Raw genomic sequence first — 20,646 nt, 5'->3', positions numbered from 1 at the left:
GCTGCTTCATACCAGAACAGTCGACTTTCTTTACAGAAATGTCAGCGCTCTTTAAATCTGTTTTACAGATTCTGCTGTTTGTGCACGACTGGACTTTAGTGTTGGAAATGTTTCCATTGGTAATCCCAGTCGTGTTGTTCTCTATTGTTTCAGCGGGCTTTGTCTTTATCAGGAAGAAAATCCATGTGTAGGGAAAAGGTGCAGAAGAACCCTGAACCCACGGGCGACCACTTTATGATGATTTAACCTTTAATAATCTCGACAAACAGAAACAGCGACTGCAGCTAATAATCCTCATTTAGAAGTTGTCTTTCAGCAACAACTCCATGCTTACTTCTGGAGTAGCTGGTCAGATTGCAAACAAAGGCCAAACATGAGGTGGAAGTCTTGGTCGGAAGTCTTTTGTCCCCTCTTGTTGGCTTCACTGCAAGCATTTAAAAAAAGCTGTGTGTAGTCTCCAGAGGCTTCATGGTTTTATCAGACGATAGCCGAGGGGTGCAGAGATTTCCATTTTTATGATCTGGAATCGTAAATGTTTTGATATTTACAATTCCAGATCGGTTTACCTACCTAATAGCCAATGAGAGCGAGCAGACTGGGAAGCATCGCCAACTGGATGTTGAATATTTTTACAGCTATTAAACATGGCAGCGAAAATAAACTTGATCCCCGAGCAGAATATTGAAGAAGAAGAAGAAGAAGAAGAAGAAGAGCAGCTTATGGCAACAACAAAGGTGTCTTTATAACATTGCATGAAGGACGAAGAACCACAGCCAGCTGACGACCTCGATCGTCCTCCATATTTGTTTATTCTTCTGCGATCACACGAGTTCCTGTGAGATCTCGTGTCTGTGGAATCGTTGCTACAAACGATTGTGTTGTCTCGTGGTCTGGTCGATTCATCCGAGTGTGTGTGTGTGTTTGGAGGATTATAAACTTTGTCCGGGGTCTTCTACATTTTTAAACTCGGTTAAGATTTGAAATTCGTCTAGCGTGCAGGCAGACTTAAATCTATCATAAGTAACACAGTGAATAAATGAACGACTACTTCGGTCATGAGGTGAAAAAAATCACCCAAAAACAAAAAAAAAATCCTGCAAAATGGAAAAACAGAAGAGACAAAATCTTACTAAACGGGGTGTTTGGTAAGATTTCTATGGAGCCCCTGAAGTCCAAAAAAGCTTTTAAAAATACTGAAGCGCAATAGAAGAAAAACCTCTTACACAGTGTGCACAAGATGTATTTTTTTTTTTTTAACTTTTTGGAACTTCAGGGACTATGGAGTTCAAAATTTGACTCCTTCCAAAGAAAGTATGGAGCACATGAATCACTGAAAGCACATTTATTTAGGACTAACATTCTGACAAACTGCGTGTTCCTCAGAGTCAAGATCCAAAAAATCCTTTGCCCCGAAATAAATTAGCCTTCAGTGATTCTTGTGCTCCAGAGGAGGAGTCCACTGAATGATATTTATAAAGTCTCGGGTCCTTCTCTGAGAGCACCGACCTCCGTCTGTGGAGCGGCTGAAGCAAAGAGTTTCCTTCTTACTTTGACTTCAGGTAAAAACATGTGTATGGTTGCTGCAAGGTTTCCGATAACAATCACATCAATAATCAAAAAGAAATTAGTCAAAGAAATTAATAAATGTTTGAAATTGTTTCTGAAAGTGAGCCTCAGTTTGAGAAGTGAAAATGTATCTCAGGTTTAAGGATGTTATTTTTAGTCGTTCAAACTGCAGAGAAGTGAACCCTCGACTCTTTCCTCCCCGCTCTCCGCAGCAGCAGTAACAGAAGCGTTCAGATCTGTGGACATTTCCCCCCCCCACCCCCCCACTCCATGTTTCACGCTGTCTCTCCCCCGAGCTCGCTGCTGCTCTCCACATGTGCTCGGCCTCGTAAACGGAGACAACATTCACCGCCTCGCTTCGTCTGAATCACCGGCGTCCTGCCATCCTCCGTACGCACAATCATCCTGACAGCTGCTGTAAATCTGCCGGCCGGAGTCTGGCAGGAAACGAGCGGGGCGACGACAGTTTCCCTCGCCCGCTGCAGATGTTCATCTCAAGAAACACTGTGGATGTCCGTCACCGCTCTGATATGAATCAGGAGCGAACGAGGACACTTGATGTTCAACAGAAGTCACAAAACACAACCTGAAGACGTTTCTTGAAGTTACAAACCTTCTCTGCATGGAAAGCAGAAATCAGCAGAAAGTGAAGGTAGACGTTTGACTCGGTCAGTCACTCAGGCAGGACAGATTACAGCAGACGAGGACTTCAGCCTCTGTACATGGAGCGCATGACATAACCGCTCGGAGGGTCCAGATTGTAATTCTTTTTGTGATGAGCGATATATGTATCACGCCGCCTGTCATGGCCGCTGCCTCGCTCTGACATCTCTCCATTACGACCACAGGATCCTTAGGGCGAGTAGACGTGACGATCTCCTCATGTTGTGTTCTGATCCATGGCTGTTTGTTTGTTTTTAATCGCTGACTGCAAAACAAATTGCCGTCTCACAGGGATGACAAAGACAACCTTGAACCTTGAACCCTATCTTCTTCTTCCTCTTCTGCAAATGTTTTAAAAGTTTTGAATCTGAATATGTCACCCTAGAGTTTACATGAAATATCACTTATGTCAGCGATCATTTCTAAGTGTGTTTGAAGAGTTTCCTGCCTCTGAGGGTTCCTCAACCTGGACTCTGCAGGTGTTTCAATCATGGAGAAAAAAAACACATTCAAGACTGATGTTTCCCGACACTTTCCCACGACCAGGGTCTTTTTTTTTTTTTTTTTTTTTTTTTGGATCATTTTGAGTTCATGCCTGACCTCTCACTCGTGGAGACTTTTGGAAACTTGTCCAGTGAGCAGCAAGTTTAAACAGTTTATCGTTTTGGATTTTCTATCTCCTGCTAACATGAGTTGAATCCCTCTTTAGTGAATTAAATTCTCCACTTGGTTTCACTTCTTCCATTGTGAAGTCAGCGGTGCTTATAAAGCTACGTTTAAAGAAACTCAAACACATGCTATAGTTTACTGCATGCTAATAGTCGCAATACGGGGGGGGGGGGGGGGGGGGCTGATGGCCTAGTGGTTAGGTCGTGCCTCATGTACAGAGACTGTAGTCCTCTAAGCGGGACAAGTCCGACCTGCGGCTCCTTTTCCTGCATGTCGTCCCCCCCCCCCTCCCTCTCCCTCTCTCTCTCTCTCTCTCCTTCCTGCTCTATCGGTTGTCCTCTCTAAGTAAACACCAAAAGCCCCAAAAATAAATCTTCAGAAAAACAACAAATATTTACATTTTCTTTTTATGTCGAAGAACATGTTTTTCTAAAATAATTTCAGGCCATTCGGGGAGGAAAAGGTGTTGGAAGCAGTGAATGCATCATCATCAGACTCATGACAAATATTTAAAGGTCTTTAAGAAATCATTCTGCGATGTGTCTGCCTAAAGAAAAATATATTTTAGAAGCTCAGTCCGTTCTTAAAAACCACTTAAAGACTCCTCATATTTAAGAAATGGAGGTCTAGGTTTAGCCCGAGGAATAAGGTCTCACACACTTTTCACTCGGTGGGAAACTTTGTCTCTTACGGCCCACGAGGGGCGACGACCAGGACTGAGAGCAGACCCCCGTCCCCCCCCTGTCCCCCCCCTGTCCCCCCGCCCTGCCAGAGGCCATCAGTGGAGTCAGAGCAGCGACAGGATTGGAAACACGTGTGTATTAATACCTGGTCTCACGTCTCCGAGTAAATATGCGGCCCCGGCTAACCTGCTAATAGCTCTAATTTGTAAAGTAAACAGTGGAAGAGTTTGACACTCACTCACCTGAGGTGGCTTTCCTCCCCGCCGCTCCGCTGCCTTCAGACGCTGTGGAGAAAGAGAGTGTGTGTGTGTGTGTGTGTGTGTGTGTGTGTGTGTGGGACGCTTCAGCCTGCCTCCCCCGTCATATCTGTTAAAGTCATTTTCCCTCAAAGAGGAATTAATTTCCTTTCTCAGGCGTCCACAGCGCCTTCAGCAACGGCCTGCGACGTCCACACAGCAGAAACACAGAGAGCCTGAACACAGAGCAACAGATATGAAAGGGTTTATTTTAAATAGCTAATACTATTTATATTAATTTATTAACATGGACACTTTCTGGACCACGTTGTGATTGTTTTAAACTCAAAGAAAGGAACACGAGAGAGGAAATTATCCATCTTCAAGTTTGAACATAAATTATGATGAATTTATGGTCTTCATTTTTAAATCTGCATAAATGATACAACTCAAATATTTAACTGCAAATACAATTAACCACAAATCATTTCCAAAATACAACCAAAACAATCGTTTCCAAAAACAAATAAATATTTGAAAAGGTTTAAGATTCGATATTTTACCCAATATTGTGAAATTATTTACCAAAAAGTTGTTTAATTAAAAATAAAACCTTAGTCTTTATATACGATGACTGGGTCTGTGAAACACTTTTAAAAAAAATCTTAAATCCTAAGATTATATAAAACAAAATGAAAAAAAGCAAAACACTTTTACCGAGGATAATTCAAGTTTACATTTTAGAAAACTAATTTACAAGACGTGAAACACTTTGAGGAGCGCTGAGACAAATTTACAAACGGCAGAACACTTTGACAAGTTCTCAAAAAATGTTTTAAACAGAAGACAGAATCTTAACGGAAAGGGGATTTACCAAATGCTGGAAGTGAACTTGAAGTCAATGAGTTTGTTTGGGCGGAGAGACCGAGCGTTAACTGTCTCATGTGGGTTCCACAAAACATCATACCATCACCATAAACTCTTTATAACACATTTCGCAGTCTTTACCCCAAAACAAACTTACTCTGACTTTGCTCTTGGAAATAAACTGAAGAAAACTCCAGTTACAAAACATGAACTGTCAAAGAAAAGCAAAGTTAGACCTTTAAACAAACTCTGTTCATCAGAACGATGAATCAAAGAGCAACAAAGGTGGAAGCATCCACAAGTTTTATTTTCTACTTGAACCATCTTTGTTTTCTGCACCTCGTAGGCGTTAGACATACAAGTGACGATATTTACAGAACAATCAAATCTAAATCCTCATGAAGGTCAGACTTTTTAGATCCAAACAGCTTCATACTGATAAAAGTTCTCCGTCATGAAGGTAACAGTCTGTTGACGGAGATCTACAACCCACAGAAGAAACTCACTAACACACAAAATTAAAATTACATTTTATAAAATAATTCTAAAAATAAGTAAGAAAGCAAATTAGGATGAATCACAAATTAATTGTATGTTTTGTTGGCCTTTAAGCGTAAATGCATTAAACAGGTACGAGGTCCAAAGGTCCAAAATGAATGCATCCGTTTTTTTAAATCCTGATTAATGTCTTGTTATTTTGTCCCTTCAGGCTCACTGTAGATAGTCGTCCTCAGTGTGTCCCTGTGGTCTCAGTGATGTAGAAGAAGGACACTGCTGCATCTTTGAATGTCTCATTTCACTTTAACAAACTCTCAGACAGCTCAGCTGACGAGTCCAAAGTAATATTCACCTTATGACATCACACATTGACCTTTGTTACCGTTCCTTTGAGCTGTTTGACCTCAGTTTGGGATCCATAACCACTTCCTGTTTCTGGGCGAGGGAACCCACGAGACAAGAGAGCTCAGGAGCTCCCAGGAAAATATACTAATCTATACCGGTTTCTCTTTGAAAGGGTCAGAGCTGACTGTCTTACACAACACCTCTTCAAAATACTGAACTATTCCTTCAATATTAGAGGAATAAAGGAGTAAATGTTTGAGAAAAAAAGACCTTAAAGTCGTAATTTTACAAGACTAAATTGGTCATTTTCGGTAACGTTAGTCTGCGTGTTATTTCGATGGAGAATATCAGAAAAGCGACGACCTGCCTGAAAACTACGACTTTTATCTGTTTTTTTTAAGACACTGTCCTTGTCCGACTTCATTCTTGGGATATCGTGATAATAAGACTCAAATCTAAAATATATTTTGACTTAATTCTTATAATATTACAGCTTTATTCTCCTTGTTGTTCTTGTAATTTGTAAAAGAGATAAACTTTTTTTTTTTAAGGAAGAACTTGAAGTATAAAACGATCAGTCTAACTTCACTCCGGAGCCTCTTTCACTACTTTAAATGTTTTTGTTTTTGATTATCACTTTGGAATAAAACTTTTATACCTGTCTTAAAGTAGAGGGGCGTCAAAGGCACCCTGACTGACTTAAGTTTTTTAACATCACAGCATTATTTTCAGGACCCTGCAGACAAAACTTTGGGCAAAGGAAACCCTCCTGACTCTTAAGGAAGCAACAAGGGTCCTCGCCTTCCTCCTCTAGACTAACTGTATTTCAAAGGGTCAAAACTGACAAAGACAGGGTGACACTGAATTAACCCCTGACACCTCACCCTCCCCTTAAACCCCCACCATCAATTCCCCCCCCCCGGCCCACCCCACCCCTGGCCCCATCCCCATGAACCATTAAGGCTGTTTTCTTGCAGGAAAAAAAAAAAAGAAAAGATGGCCACTGGAGGTCAGATCCAACTCCAAAATAAACTGCCCCTCTTTCCTGAGGCTCAGCCATTTTTAATAGTGCAGATTTATTGTGCTGAGCTTTTTGGAGGGCGATCATATGTATGTGGTCAGTAGCGCGTATGCAGTCTGTGACCCAGCCTCCCTCTCACGTTACACCCTATTTATAACATCCCCCTCCGCCGGCTCCCCTCGTTCTGCAGTTCCTAGGAACCTCCTTCTGCTCCCAGCCTCGAGCTCCGGTCCCCCTGCTCCTCCTGACATCCGAGAGGCTCTGCTGCAGCTGATCCCGGCTCACTGTTTATCCTGTACAGCCTGGCAACCGGCCGCACGCTCCGGATTATCGCAGGACGCCTACTACTAAACACACTTTACTTTCCACTCTGACTTTTTTCAGGGTTTGATTTTTTTTTTTTTTGTTAAATTGAAGGGAAAAAAAAGTTTTGGGCAGTCGAGGGAAAAGGAGAAGCGTCTTGGATATGTGTTTGGATCTTCTTGTTTTTGAATAACTTTACTGTTTTCGATCTAAATCTTCTGGAGGGTGTGTGTGTGTGAGTGTGTGTGTGTGTTTCCGCCGCGATGGATCACACACTTTTCAGCTGCCTGCGGAGCCCCCACGCCCCGGCTCAGGCCCTGCACCCCGCCTTCACTCAGTCCCCCCTGACCCTGCACGGACGCTCGGACCACGTCTCCTACCCGGACCTGGCCTCCTCTTCCTCGTCCTCCTCCACCTCCTCTCCCTCGCCCTGCATCATCTCCAGCTACCAGGTGGACGACGGCCTGTTTCCCGGGCAACATCACCACCATCACCCCCACCCCCACACTCACCGTGGCCACCTGCCCTCCCAGCAGCATCACATCCCGCCTCAGCACCACGCGTCCTGGCACATCCCACAGATGCCCTCACCTGGGGGGGGCCCGCGCCACAACCTCTGTCACCCGCACTCCCTCTCGTCCCATGACAACGGGCCCTCACCCTCTGACCTGGGCCACCCCGGTGCACCCAGTATGTGTGCCAGCACCCCCAGTCTGGGCAGCGGCAGCACCCCTACGGGGGCCTCCTGTGTGCCTGCAGACTTTGGCAGACAGACTCTGTCACCTGCTGAGGCCGAGAAGAGGAACGGCAAGAGGAAGAGTGACAGTTCAGGTAAGAAGAGCTCCGGTCAGAGAGTCAAACAGATTTCATTCTGCAGACGTTTAATACAAATACTCTTTTTTTTTTTATACTAAATAAAAAAAGACATTTTCAACATATTGCACAAGTAAAACTTGATGTTTAATCCTTCCCTAACATCATTGCAGAAATATTAGTGTGTGAGAAATTACATGCAAAGTTTAAAAATAAAACAAACACCCGTAGTTGTCGTTTGTCTGGATTTTTGCTCCTCAGACAGAAAAACAAAAATCTCTCTGGAAAAACAGTTTCTTAGGTTTTGGCTGATATTCTTGGATGCTTGAAAAAAAACAAACCTTATTTCTGACACATTTAGTATAAAATCACATCTGGTTTGTTACGACGCTCTTCAGAAGGCTCACAGTAAAGAATTAATGTCACGGATTGTAAAAGGGGGCGCCGGCGCCTCGCTCAGCACTAAACACCCTGACAGACGACGCAGCTTTTTAGGGTTTTATTCTGTTCTCAAATCCTAAAAATAAATCACTGCTGAGTTCATCGAAATTAAAGAAAAATGTAGAATTTAAATGTTTGATTTTGGACTAAAAGCAAACAGAATTAATTTATTTCATCCAGCGTGAGTTTATAATTATTAAAAGTTTTTAAAAACAAGTGAACAGTTTTATCCTTCAGCACTTTTTTGGTGTGCTACCAAATGTTTTAATTTTTTTACATTAAATGGTTTTTAGATATTTTGCACGTTTTGTGTGGCGTAAAGTGAAATAGTGCTGTGAGCTTCAGGGACACTTTGTCTGCGTGTGGAAGAATTTATTTTTGCAAAGCAACGAGAGGTTGCAGGTCGCAGGTCGCAGATGTGTGAAGTTTTTTGTTTTTAGCTTTTAATGGTTTTATTTTCTTCGAGACAGGACAGTAGATAGAGTCAGAAATGAAGGAGAGAGAGAGAGAAGGAGCTGGGAATGATACGGGGGACAGGAGCCACAGGTCGGATTTGAACCCGGGCCGCCCGCTTGGAGGACTATAACCTCTGTACATGGGACGTGCGCACTAACCACTAAGCTACCGGCACTTCTGTGTGTAGAATTTATAGAGGTAACTGAACTTACATTGAACACATTCTAAATTAAAAAAAAAGAAATATTTAAATTTAATTAAAAACATTTTTTTATTTGTACACTCATGAGCGATGCCCTCTGTGAGGACGCTGCACTCAAAAAGATGAGCCGCAGTCGTCATGATAATCAATCACTGCGTGACAAAATCGCCCGGGGTCGGGTCACCGGAGTCATCACAGGGAATGTGATACAAGTGAGCGCTCGATGTTTTCCAAGGAAAGTGTGCTCGTCGTTCTCCCTGTCCTTTTGAGGATTGAGGAGACTGGCGCCCCCCCCCCACCCCGTAAAGCTTTTTTTTTTTTTGCATGCACAGAATAACACCTGCACAGGACCACCGGCTGTTACCCCCTGTATATCATTAACTCTACGCCGTCTGATTCTGACTCCCTGTTGTTTCCTTTTCCAGCTCATTTTATGATTTCACCGTGCAAACTGCAGCAGAGCTCTTAACAGGCAAAGAAGCCGACACAATTAAGTTTAGAATGAAAATAAAGGAACTACAAATGTGTTAAAATCTGAATTCTTGCAGATTTAACCAAAACTCAAAAGGTCAGATTTACAGTCTGAGCCTAAATTGCCAGATGCGTGAAAGTCAGAGGTTTTTTAAGAGCATTAAAGCAACATTTTCATTTGTGTGATTTTGCAGTCGAATATTTAACCTCAGAATTGAAAGTGTTTTGTGAGATCGTTGTGTAACTTCGACCTCTGAATCCCTCTCTCTCCCCTGTCACAAAACTCACAGCGTACTGCACACTCGTTACATGTGCTGTGCATCCCCCCCCCCCACACACACACACTATAAGACCAATCAGGCTGATTATCGGGGGGGGGGGGGCATAGCGGGGCGCTGACTCAATCAGCTGTCTAAATATTACACCGGCCGCCCGTTTGCACGAGATCGAGCTCTCCGATTCAGGTTTCAAACCATCTGGACCAGAAACTCGAGCGAAACCTGAATTTAGATTCAGAAATAAAAACAAAACCTGAGAACTCATTTGAATGTTACCCTCTCAAGTATCACTCAAATATGAAGCACCTTGACCCCCCCCCCCCCCCCCCTCTCATCGACTCAGCTGTGATTGTTACACTAAGAAGACCGCAGGGTGACAAAATGAGATGAGTCGACTTCTTGGTATTTTTGGTGTCAGCTTTCACTGTTACCTGCTTTTTTTTCCTGTGTTTTTTTGGCGGTAAAGTGGGAGTCATTGAGACCTTTTGGTGTCAGCTTTTGCATTTTTTTTCGAAATGTCTGGATCCACTAACGCTGTGAAGGGAGTGGCTGCTCTTTTTTAAAGTTGCTAGATGTGCAGCGTGGAACTATAAAAGAGTGCAGGGCTGTAAAGATCGAGGATCGAGTCGCCTAAAGGACACTTTTCCCTTGATGTGAAATTGTTTAGTTGGTGCATTTGACCTCTTCACGTGTGTGGTAACATTTAGCAGAGGAGAAATCAAATTAAAATCACATCTTTTACTGGTTTTTAAATTTGCAGCCACAAGAAACAAACGTGCACGTTGCTGTTGATTCTGACATCCAGAAGGGTTGAGACGTTACCTCTGAGATTTGTCCTTCCTGCACTGAGCTCATTCGGGAGCACCGGGGTGACGCGCCCTGTCTGGGTGTGTTTTTCTCATATTATTCCCCCTTTTTTGTGGAGAGATGAAAGTTACAGCGGGGACCTAATTGCTGCGGTGTCGTGGCTGTGTCATAAAAGCCCGCCGCGCTGAAGCAGCTGGATGTGTTATTCTTTTATTTCTCTTTACACGGCGTCTGTGTTTACCAGACAAAGAGAGAGAGAGAGAGAGCGGATAAATACGTTTTCCCTTAAGCTATGTACTGTGTGTCAAAGCGTTCGGTTTGAAATTACAGGGAGGGAAACTCAAGGTCAAAGGGGGCGCTGGACTCAGGCTGCGGGTCAAGCTGTGATCCGTCTCTTTTCATAAAACTCGCAGGAATTCTTTCAGTTTATGTTTCTCTAAAACTGAGCAGAACTACACAAATAGCACTTTTGTAGACCTTCCCTAAAGAGTCCAGAAAAAAAAACCACTTAATTAGAAGGGAGATCCTCTTTCTGACAGAAAAACAGAACAACAGGGGATCCCTCAGGCTGCTTTAACGGGGACCTCAGGCTCCGCAGCGTTTGTGGGTCTGGCTCTGGGGTCCTGCAGGACTATTTACAGTCCTGCGGCTTGAAGCGGGCCCTGCTGGATTAACACACACTGCAGGACAGGACCGCAGATGAATTAGCATGCAATCACGGCTGCCTTCCGAGTGCAGCGCGAGTCCAACAGAGGAACCGCAGAGGCCGAGCACAACGGGAAAGTTCTGGAGAGCAAATTAAGCGTGCGTATTGACTTTTGGAAAGTTTGTGGAAATAACAAAACAGAAACTTTTGACACGATGACGTGCTGAGGATTATTATTCTCAATTTGTTCTTATTTGTGTTTCTGTCGGTCAGTTTTTATTTGTTTTGTGTCAGTTCATAACTATACTGAACTCTTTGTTATGTCAGTCCACCATGAGCACAGCACTCTGCAACGTTTAGCAAAGTTACAAGGAGAAATAATTCCAACATTTCTCTGAAGAAAAGTTAAACAAATTGGCACTTTGCATTTTTTTAAATATACCTGTTCTGAAAAAAATACAAGTATTCAAGAAATCAGGAAATCTGTCCTTGAAAGGGGTGCTGGTGGCGTATAGTCTTCCAAGCGGGCGGCCCAGGTTTGAATCCGGCCTGTGGCTCCTCTCCTATCTCTCCATTAAAAAGCAGAAAAATAAATCTTAAAAATAAATAATAATAATAAAAATTAAAAAAAACTGTCCTTGATGAAAATACATGACTTGCAATTGCAATACTTAATCTAATAACCCGAGTTTTGGGGCGTCAGATAGCCTAGCACAGTGGTTCTCAACGGGTGGGTCGGGACCTTAAAGTGGGTCGCGGGGCTGTTTTCAGTGGGTCGCCCGGAAGAAAAATGTTGTCAAAAAGTCTCTGAAGTGCTTTTTAAAAAAACGTTTGTTGCGTTCAGTTTCTTTTTTCTATCACACTTTGTACCGTCGGAGGTCCAAACTGAACAGTTCTTCTTTAACTAAATCTGATTGATTAAAAAATAAAATACATTTGGGTCGGAGTTGGTGGGTCCCGGGGCTCGGGGCCTAGCGGTTTTGTCTCGTGCCACATGTACAGAGTTTACAGAGTCGTGTTTTATTTTAGGATACTTAGAAATAGTTTGACGGTCGACGTGAATACAAGATTTTTACCTTTAACAAATTAAACTGACTTCCATTAGTGTCTAAATATTTAAAAGGACCTGCTCCTCAGCCTCTCTGCAGACACACTCAGAGACTCACAGGACTGCAGCAGAGCAGCTTCAAGTGGCAGCAGGAAAGTTTCATTTTAAAAAACATCTTTTGCTCAAACTGCTTTTTCTGTGAAAGGAGTAAAAACCCTGGAGCTCGCTACCTGATCACCTGAAGCTCACTGTGAACTGAAACACTTTTAAGAGAGACACCGAATCCTGGTTAGTTCAGCGACAGACGAGTACTCATGTGAGACTGTTTACAGCTCTATCACAGCTGAATGTGTGTTTTACGGTAATCTACTGTACCCAGATTATTTTTTATTTACACAAAAGCTCTTCTAGCGACGAGTGCTGCAAATTAGCAGCCGCTATAAACACTCTTGATACATGCATTGGGTGGTTTTTATATTGTCTTTGTATATTGTATCTGTCCATATCAAATAATAATCATACATAAAATAAATCTAGTCCTCGTTGCGGTGGCCCTTTGCTGCGTGTCATCCCTTTCTCTCCTCCCCCCCAACATTTCCTCTCTCTCTTCAGCTGCTCATGACAGGAAAAATGGCCCAAACAATATCTTTAAAAAATAAACCAAGCATTACTTTACTTCAGTCTTTAAAATGACCCCGCCTTTATTTGCGACAGGCGTCAACACGAGGCGGGCCTCCATTTATTTTCAAACACAACTGGTGCTCAGCAAAAATGAGAAAGAGTATAAAACTGTGAATTTCCACCAGAAATATAAAATTTAATTCTGCACAAAATGAGGATTCTGATAAATAAATTAAACATCAAATTAGTGATTTGACGTTTCTTTGTAAGACGGAAAAAGGAGGAAGTTAAACGCACATCACAAAGGTGCAGGGCGGTTTAAAAAACAGCCGGCTGAGGAAAACGATCTGCACGCAGACTTTGTTCAAATGTCACAAAAAGATTTAATCACATCACAATCACAACGCTTCGAGCAGAGGTCTTCTTCAGGTGATAATCTGAGACAGCCGATCTCTGCCAACCTGCCGCACTGTGAAGAGAGAGAGAGAGAGAGAGAGAGAGAGAGAGAGAGAGAGAGACAGCCCTGATAGTCACTATGCTGAGGAGCCGTGTAAACATGTCAGAATGTCAGTTGTCTCAAACAGCAGAGTGGTCTCCGTCTCTCCTCTCACTCACTGATGTTTACATCTCTTTAGTCTTTATTATGCTGCAGGAAACTCTGAGAGGACGTGCTCACAGTCTACGGATGCACACACACACACACACACACACACACACACACACACACACACACACACACACACACACACACACACACACACACACACACACACACACACACACACACACACACACACACACACACACACACACACACACACACACACACACACACACACAATGGGGTCCAGGGTATCCAGCCCTACTTTTCCCCCTCACTACCTCGCCCATGTTCAGGATTAAAGTACATCTTTATTGCTCTGAGTGTCTTGCTGCTGTTTCTTCTTATTTTTGCTCCTCAAACTATTGCAACACTCGATGCATCTGGAGTCTCTGATGGAGATCTGCATTTTTTAAATCAAAAAATTTGCTGCTTTGCTCAAGTAGTCTTGATGGATTAAGCTAGGTCATTGTAATATAGCAAGGAGTAACATCTTTTACCTGCTTTTTGTAAAGTGTCTTGTGATAACTCTTGTTATGAATTGGCACTCTACAAATAAAAAGATTGATTGATTAAACATTCAGCTCCACCAGTGAAGTAAAAGGGACTGGGCCTTTAATCAGGATGGGCTTCTATTTGAGGTTTTAAGATTAGAAGCACTTTACTGTCTATGTGTATGCATGATGTTGTCGGCATGTAGGCTATGTTGTGTTCTCCTTTAGCCAACTCTCAATTCTTAGCTTAAAATGTTTGCATGAAACCAAAACGCTTCATCCAACACTTCTGTGATGTTTAAGGATTTGATAGACTAAAGCCCAGAAAGGGAAAGACTTTTATTTTTGTATTTAATTCATTTTTCCGTGTCCTGCCAAGTCATTTTGTTCCGTATTTAACAGATGAAGTTGCAGCAGCAGAAATTTTTAAGACTCCGACAAATGAAAGCCATGTTGGCAGACTAAGAGTTAGACGATTGTAACGGCCCAGCTGCCACATGTGAGGCTGCCGTGAGTCCTTCCAGCCGCTTAAAGTGTTCATAAACAACGAGCGAACAATAAAGTGTGACTGACAGCTCCCATTGTTTCTCTTACCTTTCCTTTTCTCCCCCCACTCCCCCACAAGCCGCCGCCGTCTTGCACCTGCCACATAACGGCCGCTTTGTTTTTTTATTTTTGCTGCATATAAATCTGCTCTGAGTGGAACTGAAAACCTGTGCGGTGTTTGGTTTCAGAGTCCCAAGACGGGAATTACAAGTCAGACGTGAGCAACAAACCCAGGAAGGAGAGGACGGCGTTCACCAAGGAGCAGATCCGAGAGCTGGAGGCCGAGTTCGCCCACCACAACTACCTAACCCGACTAAGGCGCTACGAGATCGCCGTCAACCTCGACCTCACTGAAAGACAAGTACGTCCCCGCCACCCACAGCTTGTTTCCCCCTGGGTTTAGACATTACTGCCCCCCCCCCATTAGCACATTAATGCCATGTTGTGAAAACAGAGTCGGCCTCGGGACGACAAGGAGGCTTTTCGGCTCGCTACTGTTGTTTTTGTAACTCTGGTGCGAGGGGCTATTGTGCTCCAGATGTGGCTGTGTGACGGGACTATCATATTCCAGATGTTCCTGTCTATTCTTTCAAGCTGGTCCCAGAACCAAAGCAGGGAGACGGGGTTGGAGGAAACTCTGTCTAGCAAGTCACTTCCTCTCTCTCCCATTACCCCTGAAAGCACAAATTGGTCTCCGAGCGTGGGCCGGCTGCTGTAAAAAAAAAAAAAAAAAAGAAGAAGCAGGCGCATGAAATAAATAACAGGAGACAAACGGTTGGGGGAAGGAAACGGCGTACAGCCTGTTGTTCTCCGACACCCGCTTGGAAGCTATAAGTCACACTTAGCTGACGCCCTGACGGTGATATGTTGCAGTGTGATACAGTGAAGAGTGAATGTAAAGAACAGATGGGGGGGGGGGGGGGGGGTGGGGGGTGGAAGAGAGTTTTAGGTGACGCTTCAGGTGCTTAAACACACACACGTGTGAGCCTCATTGATGATGTGTTGGTGCAGGCTTGAGTGTCTTATGTCATGTTTAAATGGAAAGTTCCCATAAGCTAAGTCTACACAAAGTTTTCCCGCAACTTGTTCAGGATAAAAATGAGTCCATTCTATGTTTTTTTTTTGCCTGCTGGTTGAAAAGGTCCAGATTAAGGAGAGAAGCCATCATTAATGCTGGCTGTTCTCATTAGAATTAATACCTAATGAAATCCAGTGTAATTTGTGTTTAACCCACTTCCCCTTGAGCCAATTGGGACCAATCTGCAGAAATATTAGACGCTCAATGGAACTCATTCAGCCATCGAGCTTGTGGGACATGAGGTGTTTTGGTAGAAAAACTAATATTGGCAAATGCTAGCACATGCTTAAAGGCAGGGTTGATCATTTCCTCCAGATACACTTTTAAAGTTCTGGTTGAAGTTGTCTTGAGGTCCTGACAGAAATTAATAACTCATGTCCTCTGAAAAAGGAACCAAGAACATCCGTCACCTGTAGCAGTTTGTAAGCCTAAAAAAAAACTTCGACCAATGTCTGCCTCAAGGTACCAATCCGATGAACCAATCAGACGCCTCCCTGTCTCCCTGCTCGCTCTCTACCTCTTGCGTGCTCTAACCCACACTCAAAGCGCGTCACCGATGAAGGAGTTTATACTGAGAGTTTACTTACCGCTGAATGAGACGACGTAGTTTCTACACAATGCAAGAGATGAGAAAATCACAAGGCCTCAACTTCTGAGAGCAAGCTGTTATTATTAGCTCTACCTTCCTTCAGGAGAATCCATTTATATAAATATCTGCAGGTATGCGTGTTGTTTTTTTTTTTTTAAAGGTTAATTTTGGGGCTTTTTGGGCCTAATTGTAGAGATAGGACAGTGGATAGAGTCAGAAACCAGGTGGAGAGAAAGAGCGGGGAATGACATAAAGAAAAGAAGAAAAAGGAGCCACAGGTTGGATTTGAACCCGGGCTGCCCGCTTGGATGACTACAGTCTCCGTACATGGGGCGTGCACACTAACCACCAAGCTACTGGCGCCATGGTAAATTCACTTCTAAAGAATTTAATAATTTTTTTCATCAGCATGTATTTGTGCATCATAAAGTGAAGCAGAAATGAATTAGTGGGAAATAAGTCAGAGGACGGATTCAAACCCAGATCACCCGCTTAGAGCACTACATGCATGCATGCACTAACCACTAGGCCACATGCCGGTGTGTTCTAAGTTCCTCTCTAATGTGAGCAGTAAACCTGCACGGTTGCATTCGGGTTTCCGTTTGTCCCAATCGAAGGAAGAAATGAGAAACGTTGACTTGAAAAATGATGAACGTTTCATAAACGGTGCGGCTAACCTCTCGGCTTTTGCTTTAAATTAGGAAAGGTGTGAGAAACTTTGAAGGAGTACCTCCATGTCAGGGGAAACTCCTTTAAACTCCACGCGCCCACAACTCACAGAGCCTGCCGTGATTATTCCACTCCAGCCTCCCAGACTGTTGCAATTAATCTTTTTTTTTTGTGGCTCGAGGCGGCATAAAGAGCGCATGAAATTCCTCCAGCTTGAGCAGCGTTAGTTATGAGTGACGTCGGGGGTTTGTCAGGGGAAATATACAGCCAGGAGATAGTGAGGTATATATTGGCAGTGCAAACAGCTGGCTGTATGCGGAGCTTGATTTATACAGCATGAGCTGTTTGGAGTTTTTTTGACTGATGTTTTATTGAAGGCCATGGCAGAGGTGGAGCAGCAGCCAAATCTTCTCGGTGTTTGGAGTTTACACATGGAGGGGGAAAACCCACAGATCTGAACTTTTTGTTAGAACTATCCCCCAATAAACATTTATTTTAAGACGTGTAAAAGTTTGGATCAAAGCAGGCTTAATTTAGTTTGAAAAGGAGTGTTTTTTTTTTAACCTCTGATGTACATATAACTATTTTTAACTGCACTTAAATCATTCCATTTCATATTGATCTTGTTAGTAAGGACACTATGAAATTTACAATAACTGAAGGAGTATTAAAATAAATTATATGAGTCTTTTAGAGAAAATCTTACCTGGTTTTAAAAAAAGATATCTGGACATCTTTAGACTTGCCATATTATACAAAATCCCCCATTGTACTTTTAAACGTGTTAACTTAACAGGATTGTGTTTCTTGATAAGTGTAATGCTACAAAAATTAGCACAGGAGTAATACGACCACTGACGCTCCATGCTTGACTGAGCTCCCCCTTTTGAATCCTTTTTTTTTTATGAAGCACTTTGTCAAAATTAATTCACATCCTTATTTTTTAGTTATTATTTAAGCAGACTAAAGTGGTCCGGGTTCAGTGCAGGTAAGAGGGTCTGAAGTGTGTGTGTGTGTGTGTGTGTGTGTGTGTGTGTGTGTGTTTATGCCTTGAGGCTCACATACTTGGTTTGACATCAGACTCTGGCATATATAAGTGATCCTTTGCTGGACTCCCCCCCCAACCCCCACCCCCCCCTTCTCGCCCCTCGACCCCCCCCCCCCCTGCCCTCCTGCTCTCAGAAAAGGAACTGAAGGCTTGTAAAGAATCCGAGGTGAGACTCAACACGGCGTACGCCCCTGAGACGTTCAAGACAAACGTTTGTGCTGTCGGCTCACTTCCTGACCATGTGACCGCTCAGTCCCCCAAGTATGACCCTCCCCAAAAATAAACTCTACCCCACCCTGCGTGACAGGAGCGAGCCTCCTCTCACCTCCTGCCCCCTCCTCCCCCTCAGGCGCATGTGTCGACACTCAGAGGGGGCCTCTGCTGCCTCTTGACGTGGTCGCCGTTTTAAGCAACAGCTTAATCATCAATCTGAGAGACGTAAATACGGTGGAGGCTGTTGAGTCAGGGAAAAACAGGTAGACGCCAAGTGGCAGATGGAGCAGAACATCCACACGTAATTGCTGCAATAGACACGGCTGCCAGACATTCACAGAAAGTTTCTGTCAGTCTTTGCTTCCTGATTATTTTTGCAACTGTTTGCAAGAATTTCCTCTTGCGGGATCAATGAAGTATAAATTTGTATTATTATTATTTGTTTTATTTTTATTTGTTCTCCTGAAGAGCAGCACATCTGATATTCTCCGTCTTATTCCCAGGTGAAGGTGTGGTTCCAAAACAGGAGGATGAAGTGGAAAAGAGTGAAGGGCGGCCAGCAGGGGGCGGCGGCTCGAGAGAAAGAACTGGTGAATGTGAAAAAGGGGACGCTGCTGCCGTCGGAGTTTTCCGGCATCGCAGCGCTCCACCACTCGACGGACTCCTTAGCCAATGAGGACAGTCACGACAGCGACCAGAGCTCCGAGCACACTCAGTTATGATGCCCCCCCCCCCCCCCCCCCCCCCCCCACGTCCCCGTCCCCTCCTCGGAGAATCGGCCCTGCCTCTGTCTCAGGACCGCCCTAAATAAGGACTGCTGTTTGCATATTCGACATCGTCATACAACGATGCTAAATAAGTGTACAAATGTACAGATGAGTTATGTATAGAGATGCACGCAGAGTGTACATTTCAAGCACATAAAGGGGAGGTTGACTTTTTTTTTTTTTAAAGCACCATTGGTTCAAAATATGAGCATCAAAATTTTAAATTTGATTTTTCCCTTAAAAAAAAAAAAAAAAATCACTGAATGAAACATTTGGAAAATCAAAAGTCAAACTGTTGGAAACATTCCATGTTTTTTTGCTCTGACAGAAGCTTCCAGAAAACGTGCAGAGAGACAGACGAGATGAACGCAGAGTACGGACAGGAAGTGAAACGCTCTGTGTGATCTGGATGTGTATCGGACGTCGAGCATGGTTGAGCCTTAAGTCTTCGATTTGCACTGTTAAAAAAAAAAAAAACATACAGTCGGTTTCTACTGTATAAAATGTGTACATGTCATTGATCAAATCAAGTGCCAGGAAATCAAGTTAGCCGAGCTAATATAAACGATGTGTAAATAATTCTCAGTGGTGTCTTACCTTTAACGATTATTTTATATCCACACTATTCAGCACGGACCGTTCTTTAGTCGACATGTTTCTGCCATGAGATGACATTTTGTAAACTAATCTGAAACCTGAAATGAGCTTTTTATTAAATCTTTTCAAGGACAGTTTGCAAAAACTAATAAATTTAACCAGTGGTACATTGATTTATTTTTCTTTAAAGGTTTATTTTTGGGCTTTTTATGCATGAGTAAGTGGATGGCGTCAAAAATCAGGGAGAGACATGCAGGTTGGATTCGAACCTGGGACACCCGCTTGGAGGACTACAGCCTCTGTACATGGGGCATGCACACCAACCTCTAGGCTACCAGCGCCTCTGTAAGTTGATTTCTACATAATTGAATCACTCTTTTCCACCCGTCAGCATGAATCCAGGCTGATGTGCGTGTGTGTTTCATGAAGTGAAGCAGATATGAATTAAACATCGCAGAGAGTGTAGAAAGCTGGTGATGGGGGTGCGTGATAAATTCACCTTTGCCTCAGGCAGGGTCGGGACTCCTGCCAAGACGAGGAGAGTGAACCCACGCAAAAAGGATCGGATTCTGTTACAAAATCCAGTTGAGAATAATTTCATGACATGAGCTCGCCTTTCAGCACTTTGTGATTGTGCATTCTGATTATTTCCAGGATGAACGTCAACCAGACCCGACCAAATGTGAGCGTTACTCTGTGCAAAGAGTTCACAAGTAAGGACAGTCACGTTCATCCACTGGACTTTAGTAATCCAGCATGTGCACAATTATCAGCCCGGTTACCACATACATTGAACTTACATAAGTACAAGTGACAGGACACTCACCTCCTTATATGGTCTTCCTTCATCGGCCAAGCTATGTATCACCGCTGCCCTCCTTTAGTGTAAAACTTGAAACTGCAAAATCAATGAGCCACATGTCTTTGCAATTATTCTCTGCAAGCATTTTCCCCCTGGAATTACATTTACAGTAAACTCTAAAAAGCGTGCAAACAGTTCTGTGAGCTTTCAGGCATTGTAACTCGTGTTGAATAATGTTTGACCTTACAGTGCCATCATAAATCTTCTGAGCCCTCTTGCAGGTCTTATCAGGATAACCCTTTCCTGAACTAATATTAAAAATGTCCTTGACATTTATCCCAATTGACAGAAAAGAACAGATTATAAAAGATGGCTTTACAGGCTTCATATCTGCATAGATTAAAAGCCGACCCTACGCGATATAATGACAGTTTTATCTAAAAGTCTTGACCGTGGACGTATTCTCGCTTCTGTCCCTGTCTAACTGCCACGACCCCGCTGGTAGGAGGTCCTTCCAATTCTCTTGCTTTGTCTGATCTAAGAACTAACACTTTTTCAAGAAGGTGTATGTAAGGGTGAGAGTGCAGGTTCTTCAGGTTACTCCACCG

At 43.3% G+C, this 20,646-nt stretch overlaps 1 protein-coding gene across 1 annotated transcript; it reads left to right on the top strand.

Moving 5' to 3' along the window:
- The first annotated feature begins 6,715 nt into the window (after positions 1 to 6,715).
- Positions 6,716 to 19,394, top strand: meox2a (mesenchyme homeobox 2a). Its single transcript, XM_020653603.3, has 3 exons — positions 6,716 to 7,682; positions 14,464 to 14,636; positions 18,376 to 19,394. The coding sequence occupies exons 1-3, from the start codon at positions 7,115 to 7,117 to the stop codon at positions 18,592 to 18,594; spliced, it is 960 nt and encodes a 319-aa protein (XP_020509259.3). The 5' UTR covers positions 6,716 to 7,114; the 3' UTR covers positions 18,595 to 19,394.
- Positions 19,395 to 20,646: the final 1,252 nt, after the last annotated feature.

Source organism: Labrus bergylta, chromosome 8 (genome assembly GCF_963930695.1).
Source record: "Labrus bergylta chromosome 8, fLabBer1.1, whole genome shotgun sequence".
NCBI classification, from domain to species: Eukaryota; Metazoa; Chordata; class Actinopteri; order Labriformes; family Labridae; genus Labrus; species Labrus bergylta.
Note: the sequence above shows the minus strand (reverse complement) of the source record. Positions and strands in the feature narration are given on the sequence as shown.